This window comes from Thunnus thynnus, chromosome 5, assembly GCF_963924715.1.
Source record: "Thunnus thynnus chromosome 5, fThuThy2.1, whole genome shotgun sequence".
Lineage (NCBI taxonomy): Eukaryota > Metazoa > Chordata > Actinopteri > Scombriformes > Scombridae > Thunnus > Thunnus thynnus.
Genome location: NC_089521.1, coordinates 28,334,217 through 28,356,909, shown reverse-complemented (window position 1 = coordinate 28,356,909; position 22,693 = coordinate 28,334,217). Strand labels below are relative to the sequence as shown.

The following is a 22,693-nucleotide window of genomic DNA, read 5'->3' as shown; positions in this document are numbered from 1 at the left end:
ATGTGTACAAGGTTCCCACAGCTCCAAAAATACTTTTTTCTTCCATGGTTACACTGGAAAGAAAACTACAGAATAAATATATCTTCACGGGTCAAGGAGTCTTGAACGCAATTTTAAAGAGCTGTCTGATTTATTCTTGCATAGTCGCATTGTTTCTAAGAAAGAAACAACACAAAACTGCCAATTCGTAGCAATATTTCTAAAAAGAACCATGGATGGTTTTAATTATATGGAAATGTTCAGTTGGCACACTGCTAAACTAGTAATTCAATTAAGTCTTTTAGTGAGAGCAAAGTGAGTCAGCTGAACAACAAAAACATAACATTTGTCAACAAGTCAGCACACATATACTGTATAATATGGTTTCAGTCAATGAATATCTGAGTATTTACTTACTTAAGAAACAGCTGCAACTCAACATAACTCACTAAACTCATGTCTCAGGACTTTGTCTTTAATTTCACTATAATTAGTGCCAAATTACATACATATTAAGTTCTTTCTGGACAGATGGAACTGTAATATAAAGCGTTAACCCAACCTTTCATTATATATTAGAAATCAAACGAACTTAAAGGACAGGTTCACAATTTTTCAACAGTCAGGTGTCTCATATGAACAATTAAAGAGGTTTTCCTCACTGTAATCTTCCTCCTGTTCATACTGGCTGTTTAAAAGATCTCCTTCAAATGTGCTTTCAGTGTGAACAATGGGGGGCAAAATCCACACTTTGTCCACACAGTCATTGAAGATCGACTTGGAAAAACTGTGAAACCATTATTTAATTTAGTGTCACGTTGCTATTTTCATATGCCACTCAATCCCCCCCCCCCCCTCTCAGCAAAACCCTCACCTGTAGCACTATCAAACAAGTGCTAGAAATACTAACATTCATTGTTTTTAGATGTGTAAAATGTAGTTAATTCATGAAATAAGTCTTACGTTTATTTCAAAACCTAGAAAAACAAGATCTTCCATATCAGATCCAAATGTATCGTGCTGGATTTAGCTACTAGCTAATTACCATCTGCAGTCCCTGGGCAGGTAGACACAACTCCAAATTTTACTTATTTCCTGTTCAAGTTTATAAATTTTATGACATCCACCAAGTTTAAGCTGTTTTTCAAGCTTCTACAACGCCTCCTACACTATGTTTTAAATTGATAAATAACACTGAAGGTGGACATTGTCTTTACTAAATCACTTCACTCAAAAACAAGGAGAAACTGTTTGAGGGATTTTCTTACTACACCATAAAACGTGACACTGAACAGAGCAGAAAGTGTAGAGATGGTGAAAATTTATTTAAAAGAACGTATGTACAGGTTACAACAACAGAAAAAGAGTTTTTGTGTGTTAGAAGTTTACAAGAACAAGATGAGGAATACGTTCCTAAACGATAATTGAAGACAAGCCTCATGGAAATGACAGCAGGAGAAAAAAAAAACAACAACAACAACAACAAAAAAAAAAACAGAACATGAGAATCCAAAGAACAGGACAATGATTGTTCTAATGCTACAGACAGGGCTGGCAGCACCAATAACAGGGAAAGTCAAAACACTATGGATCAAGTCTAACATCACAGATAATGAGTAGCTCACTGGTTTTGGTACTTTAAACAAACTGGATTATTTTCCACAAATGGCATGATCCATTTTCCATCTGACCAGAACAAAACGGACATTAAACGAAGGGGAAATGGACTCCTGCTACTTGAAAATAAGAGCCAATGGCATCTATCTGGAACGATCCAACCTGAAATTGGCCAAACCCTGATACACACAAAACATCAATAGCAGCAGGTTTTTTCTTTTTTTCTTCTTTTAAAATGTGGAAAGTTCCACTTGATGCCTCCAAAGTGCTCCATCACAAAACACAGAAATCGTCAGTCCTCAGATCTTCTGGTACCCAGCATCAGGCATTTGACAGGCAGTAAGGTGCGCACGGCTACGGCAAGTACATTCACACTGAAGAGTCACTGCGGCTTTGATCCGTTGCCAACAGGCTTCGGCTTTGTCGAAGGAAGTGCAAGGACAGAAACGAAGAGAGAGTCTGCCGTCTATGCAAACGTAAGGAATGAGAGAGTGTGAAAGGTATCGTAACTACCTTCGATGAATGAGTTCTTTTGTTTCCCCCCCTTTAAAGAAAAAGTCCATTGGCAACAGGGCTGAACTATGTTGGCAATGAGAATCTATCGAGATGAGTCCATGTTCAGTGTGGCAACAGTCTACAGCTTTAACTGGGCAGAAAAAAGCCCACACCACGACCGACAGGGTTCTCCTCGAAAAGAAAAACAAAAAGACCGTTTCAACTCAACAGGTCCAATTAAAAAAGGTCCATGAGCCCACGTGTTTTTAACTTCCTGTCAGGGTGGATTAGAGTCTCAGTAGATGGTGAGGCTGACCGACCGGTTCATCTTCTTGCCGATGAGTCTGGAGGTTCTGGGGTTCGACTGGACCGTGGAGCGGGTCAGGATCCTGTCGGTGGACAAAACCTTCTCCTCTGCTGCAGCTCTGGCCATCTGGGCCTTCTTCAGCTCCCTGCAGGAAACAAAACAAGAGAGTTAAACAATGATGAGACTGAAGGCTCAGGGTCGGTCTCACAGATTTATACTGTTTATAATGACGCAGTGCGAGAACAGAAGAATTATACTGAATATATCTGACGTTTCATCACAGGACAAACTGTGTGCGGCGTATTTTTGGCGTTACAAGTTGTCCAACTGCTTTGGATGTGTGATCAAAGTTTGCCAAGAGTCTTACTTCTGGAGCAGAGCGTTCTTGAACTTCTCAGCGTTGAGCTCGACTCTCAGCTGGTCGGCGCTCATTCTGGCTGCCGTCAGGAGTACCGGGTGTTTGATGAGGTCAGAGGTTGATGGCCGTCTAGTTGGGTCAGGATGAATCATCAGCTGAAAATAATGTGGGGAAAAGTTAAGTTTTATGTTGGGAAGAAACTGAAAACACATCACTAAAAAGGACTTCATAAGAAAGAAAAATCTTTAAAATGTCAGAAAACGTTTTTTTTTTAAAAAGCCCATCGCCATCTCCCAAAGCCTCAACTGACTCAAAGTGTTTTGTCTGACCAACAGTTCAAAACCAAAATATATTCAGTTAACTATCATACAGAACTAATAAAACCAGCAAATATTCACATTTGCAAAGTTGGTACCAGTGAATTAATTTTTTTCCTTAAAATTACTTTAGTGATTAATAACTATTACAACTGAAATTGCTGCCAATTAATTTTCTGTCTAATTGTTTCAGCTCTAATGATGTTTATTAATTCAATCTAGTTAAAATGAGCAATAATAAAACACCAAACAGGAAGATTTCACCTTTGGAAAAGGAGTGAAATGAAAAACATTAAAAAATATTTCCTTTAAGGCCTTAATCTTAAAAAAAAAAATCTAACATATCAATAAAACAATTCTGGACACCCTCTGACAGGGGACATAAAAATAACTCCAAGCTTAACACAGCTGCAATTATTCAAAAAGAAAGACAAAGATAGTGTTGACTGTTACCTTGAGAAGACTGAGAAACTCTGGAGAAAGCACTTGGGGAATAGCAGGGAGTTTTCCCTGTCGGATCTCGTGCCACTTGTCTCCGTTGGTGGGCAGAGGCTCCGCCCCCGAGGCGCTGACCACAGTCAGAGCCAGAGCAAAGATGTCCGCCTTCATCAAGTTACTGTAGTTCTAAAAAAGTAAATCAGAACAAAAAGGGAGGAAAGTTAATGAGATTTGTTGACCCTTGACTCATTCAAAAGGTGGATGACATTTTTCTAACAAGATGACAAACCTCTTGCAAAACTTCATTGGCGAGATATCTGCTGTCACCCTCCTCCACCTGTGGATTGTTCACTCTTGTCACATGACCGAGATCACCTGGAAGAGGGAGCACATAAATACTTAACATCTGAGGAAGACTGTCTTTCAGTGAGCACAATAAAAAAATGCCTTTGAATAAAAGAGGAAAACAACTAAAACAGAAAGGAAAGGACTGTAGAAGCAGCTTACCTATTTTATAGACGACACTGGTGGTCAAGCCGTCGTCATCATCACATTCGTCACAGCTGGCTACAGATTTCCGTGAAATAAAGATGTTGCCTAGAAAAAAGACATTAACCTTTCCATTAGTTTCTGACCAGAAAACATTCACGTTAAAGGTGCAGTGTGTAGAATTTAGTCGCATCTATCGGAATATAATATTCATAAGTATGTTTAAATTAGTTTATAACCACCTGAAAATAAGAATTGTTGTGTTTTTGTTAACTTAAATGAGCCCTTTACATCTACATTACTATGGATAATAAAAATAATTGTTAGTTGCCCTACTACTGACGATTATTACTGCCATAATTAGTTTAGTTTCTTACATTTATTTGACAGGGACAAAAAACATTCATCTCATACAAAGAAAACAGATGTATCATGCTGGATTTAGCTTCAAGCTAATTACCATCTGCAGTCCCTGAGCAGGTAGACACAAACACTAGTGTTATTTATCATTTTACACCATGAAGTACTCACTTGGCTTGATGTCCATGTGCACCAGGGAGGTAGAGTGGATGTACTTGAGGCCTCGTGTGACTTGCAGCAGCAGATCTTTCAGCTCCAGCTCTGACAGGTAACTGAGGCGTCTGTAGTTCTCGGCGATGACGTCGGATAGCGTGCCACCGTTGCAGTACTCGTTCTGGATGAGCATGTGGTCGTCCTCGGCCCAGGCTGAGTAGTAACGCACCACGTGCGGATGTTGGCCCAGCACAGCGTGGGCATACACCTCCCGTAAGGCGTTCTGCCTGTGGAGGAAAGGAACAGACCATTTTAATTAAGACGTGTCTGAGGCAAGTTTTGTAGTTAAAATGCAGGATAAAGCATCGCCTCAAGACTTTCCAGTAAACAATTTTTTATCAACTCTTTATGCAGGAGAGCACATGAATCCTTTTGGGTGCATATTATTATAATAAGCTCTGGTCAAAAGCTGTATGTACAAGACTTGAAAAGTGTGATCTTTTATTACAAAATCATGTGTTTGCAAAGTTTAAATGATAGTTTAAAGAATCACATGTCATCTACGTAGTTGATGAACAAAAGTATGTCATCTTTACACCATTTATACATATCTGAAGCTGAACATCTGGTTGCAATCTCCTCAAAAGAAGAAAGAAAGAATCTGGAGAGGTAATCATTTACACAAGTGTACTTTAGAGTATTAGGAAGTCAACTTACTCATCTACTGATCCCGCCAGAGGTTTCTTTGATCTCTTGATGGCGTAGATGCAGCCATCAAGTCTCTTCACACACTTGAACACAGCACCAAACTCCCCGCAGCCGATCTTCTCCAGCTCTAGGAACTCTGAGGTGTACCGGGACATCATGTTGCTTTCCATCATGGTGATCCTCTGGAGGAAAAACAGGAAGAGAGAAGAGTTTTACAACAAGTTCATAATACAACTTTGCATGTTGTGTTTAATCTGATTTCCTCCGAAAACCAGGGCAAAAAATTAGCACCAACAACATGCTGGTAAAATATGCAAATGAGTGCAAGTGCAGTGCAAGTGGGTAGATTTGCTTCACTCACCAGCCAAAAAAAACCAATGTTAATCTATTGAGTGGCTGGTAAAACTTGAACATTCACTAGTCATTTGGCTGGTGGACAAAAAAAACCTTAATTTTGAACCCTGCTGAAAACCCCGTCACATCATAATAGTTGTTTTCCAGATTCTCTATGGTGGACAGTTAACACAATCACTGAAACCAAGCAAAACCAGTTTGTCAGTTGGTTTCAGTGAAAAATGCTAATGAACCATCACAGAGAAACTGGAAAATAAAAGCAGAAAGCTGTAGGTGAATTACAATGTTGTTAATTTGTTCGTTCACACTCCAGAGTGACGAGTTAACAAATTAAATGACGTCATGTGGTCATTTAGAGTCACCTTTGGATTTTGTGCTTATGACTCAACTATTATTGTGTCTGGTATTTTGATCAATATCTGCATATATGGCTGAACTATCTGTTGTGAGTTTTACTGCTTGTGCTTTTATGACATGTTTACTGTATAAACTATCTTCAGGAAAAGTATTTGTAAAAGAAAATGAATAATTTGAGATGATACATCCTCTTAAACAAAGAAGTCTGTAATTAATGCAAATGTCACAGAAACATTTTAGTACCTTGGATGGTGGCAGGATTTCCTCCTCTCCCTCACCGTCACTTGCCTCCATATCTTCTCCACATGAGCTGAAAGATCAGAGACAATAGAGGGTGTTGGTTAACATTCTGTACAGCAGGGGGCAGCACTGGGAGGTTCACAAGCACACGGCAGAGTTCACCAGTAACCATGAGGTCTTGGTCCTCAGCCAAACCCTCTGGCCTTAGTCAACGGCTTTAACGAATCTGGTTATTTTAACAATGGGTTTGATCTGTGTTCAAGATAGCAGGTGTGGGTGTCCAACACTGCTCTGCTATGTTATTAACTGCTTTCACATTATTATTTTGTCAAAAGATGAAAAGTACACCAACTGACCAGGGTCCTAATCAAAATACTGACTGCAGCTTGTCTTTTGAAAAGTAATACAATCTGTTTCGGTACAACTAGCAGCACAGAAGTTTTGGGAACGGTCACTCTCTAAAGACAAGATTATATTCAACAAAACTGTGTCAGACTGGGGGAAAAAAAACAAAAAAACATCTGAGCAACTTACTCATTCCAGTGTGCCCTCTTCCTGTTGTTTCTCTGCTGTGTGGCCGACTGGATGAGGAGGGAGTCGGGGGTAAATGGGTTAAAGTTGACCAGAGGAGTCTGCTGTCTCCTGCTGCTGTCTGTGATTGACTTTCCTGAAGGCTCCACATTCTTGAACAGGGCAACTCTCCTGCTGGAGGATCCCGGGCCGGAGCCTCTGGCTTTGGACAACAAACTCTGCAAAAAAAGAAAAGAGAGACAGATTTAGTACCTTGTTATTCTTTGTGAGCAGCAGCAGCAGCAAATGAAAAACACAAAGATTTACAATGCAAGGAGTAGCCTAACAACTAAAAAGTTAAAAAGCAATGATTGGTAGTTCTGAGATAAGAAAAAGGCTAGTGAAGATTCTAGATATTTTGCTGAGTAATACAGTAATCGGTGATAAAGACATGCCCAGACATAAAATTCCACATCACCAAATGAGCTGGCTGGCTTACTCTACAGTGAGAGCATTATGCAACAGTACAGTTGTACATTAAGTGGGTCACCGGGTCGTTATCCTCTGAAATTCAAAAAATGTAACCGATTTGTTTGCATAAGGTGGTATGTTGGAGCTTTTCTTTCCAGACAACCCAAAACACCTGGCCACATTAAAAAAAAGCACTAAAAGTCAAAGTTTCAGGAATGTAAACATGCTCAAGACACTTTTAGTGAAGAAATTTCACTATAATCTGTTATGTGAATGTGTTTCTGAAGATCATATCAGGACTGCTTTTAGTGTTAGAATATATTATTATACCTCTTGGACACTAAATACTGTCCACTACCTGCCTGTAACTGTTTGAACTGACTTTGTTGATTTTATAAATAATGATAAATGATGATAGATGATAAATAAAAGGTTGAATGAATGATACCCAAAGTTTAAAATATGTGGTTATTACAAATTACACATTTTAAATACATCCACTATTTCATTTAATTTGTTTTTTGCAAAGCTTTAACATTCATTTAGGTTATTTACAGACAAATACCAACCTTTGGTGTGTGCGGTGTGTCAAAAAGTCTGAGTTTTCTGAAGGTTTTGTGCGGAGGTGTGTCGGGGCAGTCTGGGATCGGTGAGCTGGATCCTTCCCCGTCGTCCTGGACGTAGGATCTCTCCGGTGACCCTCCGTACAACCGTGAAGCTTTTCTCGGTGACGGCGAGCAGTTGGCGAAGAAGCTGCTGCTCGGTGACCGCAGATGAGACGGGGATCCGAAGCCCTCCTCGTCCCACAGCTCGTCGTGGTTCAGGGGGCTGCTGCTCCCCTCCAGGCGTTTATCGGCGGTGTCCCGTCGCCCTGGCACCGGGGAGTCCAGCTCCGTGAAGCCAGACTCGCCTCCGGTGCTGTTGTTAACGTCCTCAATCGGCTCGTCCTCTCCGTCGCTGGATGTAAACTGTAATTTTTGTCGAATTGGTCGAGATTTCGGAGAGGGCGATCCATGTCGGTGGCGGCTGTAGCTCGACATTTTCAGGATTTAAACCCCGGCGTCGTCGACGGGAGAAATCACGCGGTTGGAGCCCGACTACGGCTGCGGTGGCGTTTCTCACAAAGCTAGTCAGCTTCTAAATACCTTGAAATAAAAGGTATTGTTTTTCCAAAATGTCCAAAAATCCGCTGCGAAGCGTTTAAAGCTCCGCTAGCATGCCAGAAAAAGTTAACGTGTTGTTGCTAACTGCTACACGCCCATCCAACGCAGAAGAAACGGCCCCGGAGTGGCTTGATTTCACCGTAAAAACAACGTCTGAAGTCGGTGTAAAAGTACAAACAAATACTGAAACTATCCGGTAGTGACTAGGTGATTGCTCACCGACACAGAAACACGTCTAACCGCAATAAACGCACACCAATGTTTACAAGAAAAGTTTGAATGAGTCAAGAACTAGCGTCTTCCTATCACGCGCGTGGCAAAGGACTTCCCGCGACCGTTGGTCACATGTCCCCGAGCAGCCAATCAGAGCGCGAGTCAAGATTTTGAAAGATGGGCGTGCCAGAGGGGTTTCGGGAGGCGTTACGTCACCGGTGGCAGAGCAACAATCTGGCGCGAACGCGTCTCTTTCATGTCGCCGGAGTCGCTCAATTACATCAACTCCGAGACAATACACACATTATTTAGACGGCTCGATCAAAGAGGCCGCGGTACAGAAGAAGATCAAGCTAAAACACCGACTATAACCAATTTATTTCGGTTTATACTTTACAGAGATATACTTAAACCAATTACTTAATTTACCAACTCTACAGTAATAAAACTGCTTCCAGTGGTCAAAAAGACTGTAAAAACTGTATTTATTTTTCTTTTTTATCCTTGAAAACCCCCATCTTTATCAAAATCATCTTATCATGTTACTTTAAATAGGATTAATCCTCTTAATCTAATCATTAAAGGTGATATGTGAGTTTTTTAAAAAGGTAATTGTGTGTCTAATATACATGTTGAGTGTTGTCACTGTTTGTGGAAATCAGAAAATGTTATTAAAATAACATTTTAAGATGAAAGAAATATTCTGCTTTTTTAAAAGTAGCAATATAACCACACAAATATATTAATTTCTTATTTAAGAGTAATTATTGTCAGAAAAATGTAGTCAAGTAATTAACAGTATATTTTACTCATTAGGAAGAAATGCCCCTTTCGTCTTACTTACTGTATTATTCAATTTTTTTACTTATCCATCAAAATAATTGTAATTTTGTAGCTAGTTGATATTGAGCATATTTAACCACTTTACATATTGTTGACTTTAATCCATAGCTGCCATTATATTTTATGAAATTACATGTAAAATATTTGTTTGTAGTAACTATAAGTGCAAAATAAATGTGGAATACAATATTCGCCTCAGAAATGTAGTGGACTGGAAGCATAAAGTAGCAAAAAAGGAGAAATTACTCAAGTAAAGCACCTCAAAATTGTACTGAAGTACAGTAGTTCAGTGGATATTCTTAACCAGTTTCAACCACTGCCTAAAAATGGTGGTAAAAACATACACACACTTTCCCATTAATTCGTAGTAGAAAATTGTCGAACTAAATCAATAAATTGCTTCACATGCACTCATCAATGTGCATGTGCCTTGTAGTCTAGTCTCTTATCAATTATTGATAAGGCAGACAGCTGATAACACATCAAAAGCACACCTATACCGATGACATCAACATCTGTAAAGGTGTTGTTCATATTCATTTGTTAGTGCTTAACTTGTATAGTATACTTATTTTTTGTCTTGAGTTATACACATTTTGCAAAATACTTATAGTAGTATTCATCAATTAATACTATTAATTAATATTTACACATTATATATCACTTATATTTTACATTTTCCTATTGTACTCTTTACTATGGGCTGCTGCAGCTGAACAACAGTAAAGGTGAATAAAGATTAACAGGGACTCAGGTGTTCAAAATCAAATACAGCAAGATAATCACACAATCATTGTTTTTTTTATTAGAAATAGCATTAGCTGTACATTGCACTGTGCATCATAAACATTAGAAAGCATTTTTTCCCTCCTCCCATCTGTTTGGTCGAGGGACAAAATAGCATGGCGGAACTCCAGTTATCAAAATCCTATGTACAGATAAAAGCTAAGTTCTTTTGTGGAAAAAGAAAGCCTTGGAGGAAGACTCGTGATTTCTCTTGTAGATATAGTCCAATTTAGATGGTTTTGAACCTAAATCATAGTCCATAATGTGTCCATCAATCATCCAGGCCGGGTGACTCCCCTTGCTGTATTCTTGATGCTATTCTGATGGCTTCCTCCAGCGAAGGCTGATCACTGAGCTGCAGAGGAAAGATAGAATAATACAAACATTGACTGACATACTGTTAACCGCTGTTAATCGATCACTACTACTGATTAAATCTATGTACTCTGCCCCCCCTTTAAAAAAGACAATACCACCTCTGACTGCTTTACAGGCTGCTGAATTTCATTGCTGACTGTCACACGGTGGGAATAGGTGGTAAAAGAGTGTTTGTGTTGTAATTACCACGATAGAGAGAGCAGAGGGGGGTAAATAGAAACAGTGTTTTTCAGGATAAATAAAGGTTGGTCATCAGACCTCCCTTTGATGCGACTGTGGCACCCCTCAGGGGTTTTAGGCCTGAATAGTTAATATAATACTTACATTTTATATAACAGTATAATATATAGTTACAACACATGAATTTGTGAAAATAAAACTAATTATCATCTTTCTACAGTGTTTTGAATTTATTTGAATAAGAGACAACCAAAGTTTGGCAATATATAATCTCTATTAATTGATGGAAAATTCCACAAATTTCCTTCTGGTTTTAGTGATAAGCTTTTGTTCTGGTGTCAAGGCAAAAAAAAAAAAAAAAAAAAACACACACACACACTTAAAACCACAACTGTAAATTATTATTACAGTGTCAGTTTCCTTTTTTGCAGAAAAAAACGGTGGTGATCATTGTAAATTTGGATTACATGTAAACTCACACATCCTGTGGTTTTAAGTTTCGGTTTAGTTGGATCCCTAATGAAATGCACCAGCAGGAGGGCAGCAACACATCGACATCCCCTTAGCTGAACCCCACCTTCACATGACTTACAGCAAAGCATTTAAACAAATAGCTAAACAGGGTGGGATCTGGGGAGGGGTTATGTGTGTTGGGGGGGGGGGGGACTAACTTAAGTGCCCTTACAGTCCTGACTGAAACTCCTGCCAGTATCATGAAAACAAAGCAAAAACAAAAAGGGATCAAACAGATTCTGTCCAGTCTATAAGTGATATTTCTGAATTTAAGAGGCCTCTTCTGTTTGACTTGCATTCCCATTTTCACAAATGTCACATTTTCTGCATTTAAAAAAAACAACACGGAGTCTTCTGCTTCATGATGTGAACAGAACAAATTCACAGATTGTAACTCACCCACCAGTCTATTCACTCCCATGGTGTCGGTCTACCAACCTGCACAGCAATGTGAGTGCCATTGGAGGTGGCCAATAACGTGACAGGATGAATGTCATCCTGTTCTTGGTTGTAGCCTGCCTCCTCCACAGTTTGGAACGAGGCCATGTCGGGTGCCATGATGGCCACCTGAGGGAGACAGAAACATCGTAGTCAAGTCACAGGTTTGGTGTTTGGTCACAAATCGATTAGTTAACAACATCTGGTGCAAAATCAAGAAGGTCCAGCAGAGAATTGGAACACCTGAATACAATACACACTGTGTTGTAGCTGTTTGATTGGTTTGTAACACTTTGTCTCAGTCATCTTAGTTAATTAAGGTAATTATTAAAGGGGACATAAAAAGCTTCATATACTGTCATAATGTTGGATGTCTGTGTTAAATATAGTCACAGTTCCAAAATTTGAGGTGAATCTACGTGAAAGTCAGCCTGCTCTGAACCCTCCGTTTGCAAAGTTACCTCTACTTCCCCATCGAACTGATGTCAGATTGTTCGCTGCATGCCCACAAACGGCTCCGTAGCCTCTGTTGCTAAGGTTGTTCGCACTGTCCACTCGCACATTCGCATAACGTATTAGGAAGTTTCCATTTTGAGTAAAGAGTGGAAAAAATTAGCAAAATCTGTCTACTGCTGCTTTTTCACTTTTCCTCACCCAGATCTATCCTGCTGGTCCAGGGATTGAACCAATGACCTTACGGTCACAAGCTCGAGCTAAAACTGCCTGTTTCAGACTGAGGCTGAACTGAGGGGCTGCATAAAGAGCCAGTATAACATAAATAAGGAGTTTAATGAACTGTAAATCATCCAAAGATTTTCCAGTAGAGCCCCAGAATGAAAATATAGACCTGGAAATGTGCATGATATGTCCTCTTACACTGTCAACCTTCATCATAGCCAACAGATGGTGAGTTACATCACTTACAGAGTCCTTTATACAAAAAAAAAATCACGACGACAGTCTAACAATATTTCTCTAGTCTATAGAGAACTTGGACAATTATTTACCTGTTCATCTGAGCCGTCTGTTGTTACCATGGTAACTGAGTGAGCACCTTGTGTTGCTAGTTCGTGGGCTGGGATGGTTATGGTTGTGCCTTCTTGGGTTACCATGGTGATTGTGCCACCCATAGCTTGTAAGTCTGCTTCAGAGATACTGACCTGATGTGAGACACAACGCAGAGTGAAGAAGATTTAATTTTAACTAACACGACGCTTGTTTATTGTTAACTATCCTGACCGCAGACAAACACAAGTAGAAATGCCTCCAGGACAGCAGTCAGCCAATCAGATGTTTGTTTGATCCAGAGCTGCTGTTTAACTGGGATGTGATTTGCTGATTGCCAAGAAAAACATGAAATGTGACCAGGAGGGAGAAACGTTTTGAGAAAAGGTAAAGATCACATTCTGCAGTGCAATAAAATAGATATTGAGAGGTTACATTTAAAAATTTCAAACCCTGTGGACTCTCTGACCTTTAGTCACGTTGTGGAGCTGTTATTTTGTGAATGAGTCACTGTTTTGTTTGTCTTGTGAACACGCTGCAGGATGCACGTGAACGCAGGTGATGTCATACATGTGTTGTGAGATTTGTAATGATGTGTGCTTCCAATTAATGTCAGGGTTGTAAATGGTCAAAGTTCAGATTTTTTGTTTTATACAATTATTTACAACTCACCGATGACGCTCAGGATTGTCCACAGAGGTATAAACATAAAATTAGCAATACCTGAAAACTGATCAACCTCAACTTCCAACAACTCTCAATTAACCCAAAACAAGGAAGCGTGTAAACATAAATAACACAAGCATATAATGTACATACAACTGTAAATGGCTCCTACACAAATGGCTTTACACTGTTCAAATGATCTCTAGGAGGCTCTAATGCCCCAAGAAACGCAGCCAAGCGCCAGCAAAGACAAGGAAGAAGACTGTGAGCTAGTAAACATGGATGTAAACAAGGCAGAATACTTTTAAACAAAATTATCTTTGCAAATGTTTAATGATGAGCAGCATTCGACATGTTTGTTAGACCTCAAGGATACATACAAACAATCCATTTTGGGTGAGTAACACTCAATGTAAACATAATTTTGATTGTTTACACCTTGTTTTTTTAGATTCTGGACACTACTCCATATTCACAGTTTATCTCATCACTGCGTTTCATTACCTGCTGTTGTGTTCCATCCTCCTGTGTTACCAAGGCAACGTGCTGCTGACCAACCATGTCTGAGCTCTCCACGGGAACCTGCTCCGAGCCAGAGTCATCGGCCTCGACCACTGCTGTTGTGTAGCTCACGTTGGGGTCATCAATGGCATCTGCATTAAGAACAGAAGACTTTAACTTGACAATTGTCCTGTATATAATTTCACATTTCATTTACTTTCCTTTAACCTTTTTTATCCAGCACTCAGTGTTATGACCTACTAATTTTCACTGCACTGCACTTAATTAAATCTTAGTTTCTTTGTGGTATCCAATTTCCTGTTGATGTGACTGTTACAGTATCTATCTTGTAAATCTTTATTAAAAACTCTTTCTATAACTTAATTTAAACTGACCTGTGGGGGGTTCAAAGTAAGCCTCCTGCTCCTCCTCGATGGGCTCTGTGTCGTTGTGTGCTGTGCGTTTGTGCATGGCGAGCGTGGAGATCTGCTTGTAGGTTTTCCCACAATGGTTGCAGTTGTAAGGTTTACACGGTGTATGAACCACATGGTGTTTGTAAAGGCTGGAGTATTCTGTGAAGCGCTTTTCACAGCCAGGCACGGTGCACACATATGGTTTTTCACCTGGAGGAAGTAGGCAAAGAATAGTCAGACAATGCAAATTAGTCACTAAACTATGGCTTCCTGACTCATGAGGAGACATAATAAAAAGCCAGGTGTAATGTAAAAGGGCTCACCAGTGTGAATCCTCATATGGTTCTTGTAGTTAGTGGCACTGGCAAAGGACCGTCCACAGCTGGGCTCAGAGCAGTAGTACGGCCTCTCTCCGGTGTGTGTTCGGATGTGAACTTTGCGGATGTTGGAGGTGGTAAACGACCTGCCGCAGCCTTCGACTGGGCATTTGAAAGGCTTCTCTCCTGGGACACAAGACAAAGAGGAGAAAAGTCAGGGTTTAAACATCCATTATATGATTTTTTTTATGCCACTTGGGGGCAGCGGAAACAAGTTGTGAACATAATACTAACATATCATCACCTTTTAATATTGATATGTTGCACCCGTTAGCAGTTTCGTATTTACACATCCAGCAGTTAGGGTGCAACATTATCATTCACTCTTCTTTAGCTGTTTTTGCTCTCTACCAACCCCTGAGGGAAATATCTGGCTCTTTAGCTGCTAAATGCTCCGCTATGTTCACCAGCTAGTCGCTAACTGTGTCTGTTTGCCATTTGGTGCTGAGCAGGTAGTGTACAGAGGATTTTTAGAGATTTTTTACTGAAATCAGCTGCCTGCTGCGTCTGAAAACAACGCTATAAAAAGTGATGAGAGTGAACCGAACCAGTAAAGTTACAGCCGGACAGCTAAACAATGAGCTGAAACTTGCTACAATGCTTCGTAAAGCTGAAGGGAGCTGCAGAGTTGAGAGAGAATTCTTTGTAGTTTCATCACGACGAGCCGCACCTTGTTACACATTGTCATTTGACTGATTGTTATTATAATACATATTGATTATCGTTGCTTTAATGTCATGGTTCAAATTACCACAATATTCCAAAACTTCTTGTATGGACCTGATGAGAACAAAAAAAATGGAATACACAAAAAAAGTTTTATGAGGAAGTAGAAAACAAGATTCTGTGAAATACTACTCTATTCTATTATGCAATAATGCTTTATGAAATACAAGTGATTAAAACTACAAAAATCATGCGTTTCAAAAATGAGCAGCAGCATCTTAGTGTCATATTTCTCATGTTGACCACATGCCTGAAAAACTCCTCCGGTGCTTTAGTGGCTCTCTGAAAATATTTAGCTCTCCAACATCCAACCAACAAAACCTTGCAATTTATTCAGCCAATCCTGGCACTGCACCACAATCTGTGTTGTTTCAAAAATCGGCGGGGCATGACGCTGGGCTTTGACCGAAATAACATAAGTTCAGCTGCACATTCTCAGTAACTCCTTTATTAAACAAAAGGCCTTGAGGCCAACTAGCAGTCACGATTTCAGCTCCCTGCAGCAGCAGCAGTAAACTGCAGTTAAACCCTGCGCCAGACCTATGACACATTATTTAAACCTTATGATGCAATATAATAATGACTGGTCAGTGAGTTTCTGGGTGTGGCTGTATACCTGTATGAGTCCGCGTGTGCTTTTGAAGATCTCCAGAGGTTTTGAAGGACTTGCAGCAGTTCAACTCCTGACATCTATATGGCTTCTCCCCAGTGTGTGTGCGTGAGTGACTCTTCAGTCCGTACCCTTAAATAGCCAGAAAAACATTCACATTCAGCTAAGCCTTTATACCTAATTAACACATCCACATCATTGCTCAAACACTTGTTTTAGCCACATGAGAACATCTCAGTCTGATTTTATGTTTATTTAAAAATGATAATTAGTCTAGAAAGCCACTATGGTAATTCAGTACAATCAGTGCATTACAGCAAACAACAAAGAATAGCAAACAAATCTGAGAAAATGTTGAGATTTTTCAAGAGTATAGAGGTGAATGTACTCTAAATAATGTAATCTGGCAAAAAAATAAATAAATCTAACATTCCATTATGTCTAAATTCTTTTTTAATCTGGTAAATGGCTTTAAAATGAATGAGCGAGCCCTGTGTGAAAAGTTAAACACTCCACAGTAGTTTATTACCTGTTGCAAACTTCTTCCCACAGCCCGGATAGTCACAGACGTACGGTTTGTCTCCGGTGTGGGAGCGCTCGTGTACCTGCGGGAACACAAACAGCTTTTTCAGGCTGAAAAAGTAAACAAGTAGCTGACAACATCATAAGAATGTGTTGTAAAGTAAATATCTGCCCACACCGGAGTAAGAACAAGCACAGACACGCGACCACGTTTCCATACACACAACCACCCACACTGACCTTGAGATGGTGGGCAGTGGTGTAGAGCTTTCCGCAGCCGTCATATTCACAGCGGAAAGACTTCTCTCCTACATTTGAGACCCTTCCTGGTCTGTTGTCTTGACCCTGCAAGACAATCTGAAAGACAAGGAACATGAGTGAGACTCTAATGTTATACCTGAGCTAAGGATTAAAAAGTCAGGGGAGGGGAAAAAGGATACGCTACCCGCATGTGGACGCCATTGTCTGCTTCCACTCTGCCGAAGGACCCCAAGGGGTTCTCGATATTCTCCACCTGACAGGAAGGAGAATGGAAACTTCCTTTAATAGACTGCTGGTGTTATGAACATTCACAACCGAGGTAAATATAGGGAAATATTCACACACAGGTATGTCATCTACATCTAAAGAAATGTTTCATGGAATAAACAAAGAGGTGAACATTTCACAAGTAAGTCTTTACAGTAGATAAATGTCATCTCAGTCTAAAAACAAGCACACTGTGGATGGAAGATGTTAAAAGGATATATATATATATATATATATATATATATATATATATATATATATATATATATATATATATATATATAAATAAAAAGTACAAAAAGCACAAAAAAGTTCCAGTATGATTTTAGGATGTGCAGTAAAGCATCAATAGGAAAAAAATAATAAAAATTGAACACAAGTATGTATATCAAGATGATATAAGGACCTTTACCTTGGTGGTGTATTGTTCCAGTACACTGATGGTCTCGGGGTCGATGGCTGTGGCCTCGGTCTGCAGGTCTGCGATGGTTCCATCAGCCTGGATGGCCAGGATGGTGTTGGACTGGGGCATATGAACCGTGTGCTGGATGTAGGCGGTGCTGCCGTCCTCCAGCTGCACCTCTTGCAGGCCGCTCTGGTCGTAAGCATCTGAACAAACATAAGAAGAAGGATGTAGAGAGAGAAATCGAATGGGGAAACTGGGCTCGGCTCCAGTGTGAAACCTTAGATGGTTGTTTACGCAGGGAAGATGGAGGATTTTCTGAATGGCCGTAGTCAAAATAACTGTTTCTTTGTATAAAATCACTCAGCAATAGGACAGAAGTTGCTAAAACATAAGAGGTTTGGAGATCATATGAGCTAAGACTGTTAGTAAATAGTTATTAGTAATATAAATTCCTCTGTTCATTTGTTGTTGCCATGAATAAACAGCCAAACATACAGTTGGTTACTTATCCTACACTGACAGAAACATATCTGAGCTGAATGCAGCCACAAGAACATTGTATGTTGAATTTAAAGTGAATAACATGATCATAAACACACCGAATGTGCACAAACTGACTCGGTAGCTGACATTTGATTAAAAGTAACATTACTGCAACACCACTTTTCTAGAGTTTGACCAATAGCATTATAGTAACTCAGCAGACAAGGAAGGTCGAGATGAAGTAGGAACACTAAACTGTTCAATTAAAATTCTTCATCACTAATAATTTCTCTGACTGATTAGAAATAAGACTGTTAGCATCTTTATTAGTTAAATCCTTTACATTAGCATGTTTTAACATAAAATTACAGAAATTAGACACTTTGCAGTTTAATGAAAGTGAAGAAAGAGGTGAAAAGAAACTTAAAAGTCTCAAGAAAATTAAGCGAGAGATGTTAAACATTTTTCTTACCTTTGGGTGTGTGGATGTAGGCTGTTGTCCCGTCTTCTAGCTGCACTGCCTGTCCATCCTCGAGCTGTAAACTGTCCCCTCCTACAACAGAGGAAACAATGTTAGCCACAACTACCTCACCAACAGGAACTGGTTATTTTCTGCTTTAGTTTTATTCTGACATCTCTGTGTATGTTTGGGGTCATGTACGACAGCATTGTGACATATAGATAGAATACAAATGAACGGTTGCTTCCCATCATGCCACAAACTCTTCATATACTGTGATGCAATGTTCAAATTCTCTCCTTCCTGAGAACCTGCAGGGATTTGTGTTTTACCTGCTTTAGGCATGGACACATGCTGAACGTAGGCCGCCGAGCCGTCCTCCAGCTGGATCACCTGACCGTCCATGATCTGTCCATCTGAAAAGGATGCTTTGGAGTCATGCTGGATGTATGCGGTGGATCCATCCGCAAGAGTAACAGCCTGCAGGCTCACTGTGTCCATGCTCTCCATCTGATCACCATCTGGGGAACGAATTATATATATATATATATATATATATATATATAAGATATGATTTATTGTCAGCTAGTGAGAAGATCGTGTCATGGCTGCACAAGTCAAACTTCAGACTGTAACAGCCCTAAATGCAACACTTAACTTCGATATCTATTATATTATATACGCTCATATTTACCAACTGTAACGGCATCATTGCTAGAAACAAGAGGACAAAAATCTTTCTCTCTGTGTATGGAGCTATGGCTGCATTCATTATTATTTTCTTGATAAATCAATTATTTCTTTTGAGTATAAAGTAAAAAAAAAACCCTGTTATAATTTCCTACGGCGACATCTTCAAATGTTTTGTATCACAAACAGTCTAAAACTTAGATATTCAGTTTACTATCAAGTATGACAAAGAAAAACATCACATCCCCACATTTGAGAGGTTGCAAATGTCTGACTTTTTTTTGCTTAAAAAATGAATTGAATGAATTGATTTATCGACTAATCGTTGCAGCTCTAGATGGAGCTTTCACTCGCTGTTTAAGAGACAGTTTGAATTCACTTGTATGTTTAAAATTTTCATTTTCTGCATCAGAATCTAAGACCATAACAGACCTCTGAAATTTGTATTGGTTTCTTTTACTGCCAGACCAGTTTGGGTGTATTTTTACATCATGTAATGAATATACTTCCTCTTTAAAATCACTGCCCTGCTATAATCATGTTATTGTTGTTCATGTAAGGTCAAGAGGAACAATTCCTCTACAAAGCCAGTCAGGCTGCCTAACTATTAACTTCATGAAGAGACTTTTACACACACTTGTTTTTGCTGCTACAAGTACAATAACTGTGTTTCATGCTGACACATGTCAGCCACCACCCTATTCCTTACCTTCAGGTGCAATTTATTGTATTTAATTATTATTATTATTACTGCAATTACCTTATATTCTTGCTTTATTTGTAGTTGTGTTACATACACTTTTGTAGTTACTATTTATGTACTAACTATTTGTTTATTTTTATTGCCTCATGGTGTATGTTGTATAATGCAGATGTTTTTTGTGTTGCAATACTTCAACATCCCTGGAAAAAGTTAAGTTTGAATTGATTTAACTGAATAATTTAGCAGGCTGTACTTCTCAAAGAGTGTCACAGTCTAATATTGACACTAAATCTTATTGTAACGATGACGAGTTCAAGTACGGGAACTTACCTGCCACTGTCACGGCCTCTGTTAGACAAAGAGTGACCGGCTGCCCGTCAGCATCATGAAACTCTGCCATTCCCTGGGAGTCCCGGTTTATCTGGGCCAAGAGCATGCTTTAGCTGCTGGAATGAAAAATGCAGGAAACACACGTGAACTTTTCAGCCTTTTTGACACACAGGATACTTTGCTAAACATGACAGCTAGTGGTGTGTTGATGACATACATATCTTACACTTATGAGCATACAAATGACTTCAAAAGCAAAAAATAAACTCCTGGGTCCCTGTTAACTCTGTTCCTCCCACATATACACTTATACACTGTGTATAGCTGTTCTATGCTGAAATACATGAACCCAGAACTTCTGACTGTCATAATTTAATCAAACACATAAATGAAGGATTTGGTAACAAACCATCACTTCGAGGTCCTCATCCTATCATTGTGCTTTAGTGGTTTTCTATTAAATTAGCACAAACCAGTTGACGCACAGTAAGCTTAGAGTTTGGAGTCCCTGGCCCTAAATAGGAACATGCTGCTTTCACTGATACTGATTGATGTAAACAACACTTGTAATAACATGTCCCTACCATTCAGATAAGACTATATTGATCCCCAGAGGGTAAATTCATGTTACAGCAGTGCAGGAAAGAAACAGATAATATCTAGTACTAATAAATGCAAACAAAATAAGAAGTCAAGTGGATGGAAGTCAATCGATATACATTATGAACATTACAATACTTAGGCTATATACATGACCTGACTTGTGGATGTAAAAATAAAAAGTTGTGCTATATATGTGCAGAAGGTTCTGGTAGGTGTAGTTGTGGTTATATATGTATATGTATATGATACATGAAGTAATGAATATAAATAAAATATGCAGTAGTGTCATCTACACATGCCAGCTATATTTATATGTAACTACAACCTTTACCGATTTATCCAAGCTGTCGTAAGATGACTTAACTTATCTTAACCAAGTCTACTGTCTGTTTTTTGGCGTTTATTAGTTTGAATAAAGCATTTGGGGCTAGCTAGCAAGGATGTAGCACAACTATGACTTGCCATAATTGTCACTGTAAAGAGCCATTATCTAACAATTGAAGTGACCGGCTCTGTTGTAGCTGGTCAGCTCGCACACCGACAGCGTGTTTGAATGGTCAGACAGTCTCAGCTGCAGCCGCCGAAACGATATGTCATAAAGGAGACGACGCTGAAGTTAGCTTCAGATTCGGGTTTAAGGGAAAAGTTAAGGGAAACATAAATAATCATATTTAGCGGCTGATTCTCCGTTTTTTTTTTTTTACCACTTACCCTACTGAAAAAGTGTTAGATATCGTCGCAAAAGCCTCAACGATGTTTAAACACACTTTCAGATTTGTGAAACCTTTATTGTGCTTAAAAATGAAACAGAAAAAAGGGCGATTTCACTGTTTTTCCACATCCAGCTCAGATCCGGATTATACTTAGACTTGTCAAATCTTATTGATGATGATTATTATTGTAATAACAACAATAATAATGATGATGATGATGATTATCTAGTCCAGATTTGACAAGTCCAAGTGATGTAATGTGGCCTGGATGGGTAAAAAGGTGACATCGCCCTTTTTTTCTGTTTTCATAAGCAAAACAAAGGTTTCACAAATCTGAAACTGTGTTTTAACGAGTCTCTGGAGTCTCCTTGTTGATCTAGTCCAGATGTGACAAATCTATGTATAACTGTTTCTTATCTGGGTGGAGAGAAGAGCAGTGAAATCGTCCGTTTTTCTTATTTCATAAGCAAAATAAATGTGTCACAAATCTGAAAGTGGGTTTAAACAGCGTTAAGGCTTTTGCTACGATGTCTAAACACTGTTTCACAAGTGTAAGTCGTTAAAAAAAACGGAGAATCAGCCGCTAAATATGATTATTTATGTTTCCCTTAACTTCGAATCAGAAGCTAACTTCAGCGCCGTGCTGGTTAGCCACCATGCTAGCTGCAATGCTAACTGTCACGACTGTTTTTTAGCGGTTATGAACAAACTATTTGGTAAAGATTATAAGGTTAACAGGAGAATAACTGGTCAGATTTAGTATCTAGAGCCTCGGTTAGCTCACTGTAACAGCTGGAAGGATAGCTAGCTATCTCCATTAAGCTTTTCCAGCCGCCTTTCGTAAAACCAGCGACGCAGCTCGGAAACAAGATGAGCTAATTAATGATAACATGAGCGTTTTGACTCCCGGAGTGTCAAGTTTATTTTTTACATGCTAAAATGATATGTTAAGCTCTCCTTGTGAATCCCTGCCGCACAGCCCGACACTCCCTCTCGCAGAGATGGCTGTGGGAATAATGCACACTGGGTAAAAACCAATTTATATACTAACCTCCGAAAAATTTCCAACAATTCCTCCTGTTCGACCACCATGCACCAGTGCAGGAAATGCTCGGCGCCGTCCACACACCGGGAACATGTATGGCAGCAACTCATGTCCCGCCCATCTGGCAATCCAGACACGGCGATTGGCTGGAACAATCACAAGCCTCACTCTGATTGGTCGAGTCATCCATCCATCATTTCTATTCAGCTTCACGGGCCCCTAGCAGCCGCCATTCCGCGTCGGGT

The 22,693-nt window shown here is 39.5% G+C and overlaps 2 protein-coding genes across 6 annotated transcripts; both read right to left on the bottom strand.

Annotated features, from left to right (window-relative positions):
• Positions 1-1,278: 1,278 nt before the first annotated feature.
• On the bottom strand, positions 1,279-8,675 carry wee1 (WEE1 G2 checkpoint kinase). The gene is made up of 10 exons (XM_067590557.1): positions 7,723-8,675; positions 6,707-6,921; positions 6,176-6,242; positions 5,231-5,403; positions 4,532-4,800; positions 4,019-4,108; positions 3,801-3,886; positions 3,527-3,697; positions 2,766-2,911; positions 1,279-2,543 (listed from the first exon to the last, which is right to left on the bottom strand). The coding sequence occupies exons 1-10, from the start codon at positions 8,191-8,193 to the stop codon at positions 2,387-2,389; spliced, it is 1,845 nt and encodes a 614-aa protein (XP_067446658.1). The 5' UTR covers positions 8,194-8,675; the 3' UTR covers positions 1,279-2,386.
• A 1,476-nt stretch (positions 8,676-10,151) lies between these two features.
• znf143b (zinc finger protein 143b) lies at positions 10,152-22,586 on the bottom strand. Of its 5 annotated transcripts, none has more exons than XM_067590555.1 (15): positions 22,455-22,586; positions 20,088-20,203; positions 18,697-18,885; positions 18,377-18,457; positions 17,428-17,624; positions 16,933-17,001; positions 16,728-16,844; positions 16,495-16,570; positions 15,972-16,097; positions 14,576-14,755; positions 14,235-14,462; positions 13,843-13,991; positions 12,675-12,827; positions 11,629-11,796; positions 10,152-10,513 (listed from the first exon to the last, which is right to left on the bottom strand). In XM_067590555.1, the coding sequence occupies exons 2-14, from the start codon at positions 20,191-20,193 to the stop codon at positions 11,641-11,643; spliced, it is 1,827 nt and encodes a 608-aa protein (XP_067446656.1). In that variant the 5' UTR covers positions 20,194-20,203; positions 22,455-22,586; the 3' UTR covers positions 10,152-10,513; positions 11,629-11,640. The 5 variants fall into 5 exon arrangements, with proteins under 5 accessions (XP_067446656.1, XP_067446657.1, XP_067446653.1 ...); XM_067590556.1 differs by having other exon boundaries at positions 11,633-11,796; XM_067590552.1 differs by having other exon boundaries at positions 11,668-11,796.
• Between the last annotated feature and the right edge of the window lie 107 nt (positions 22,587-22,693).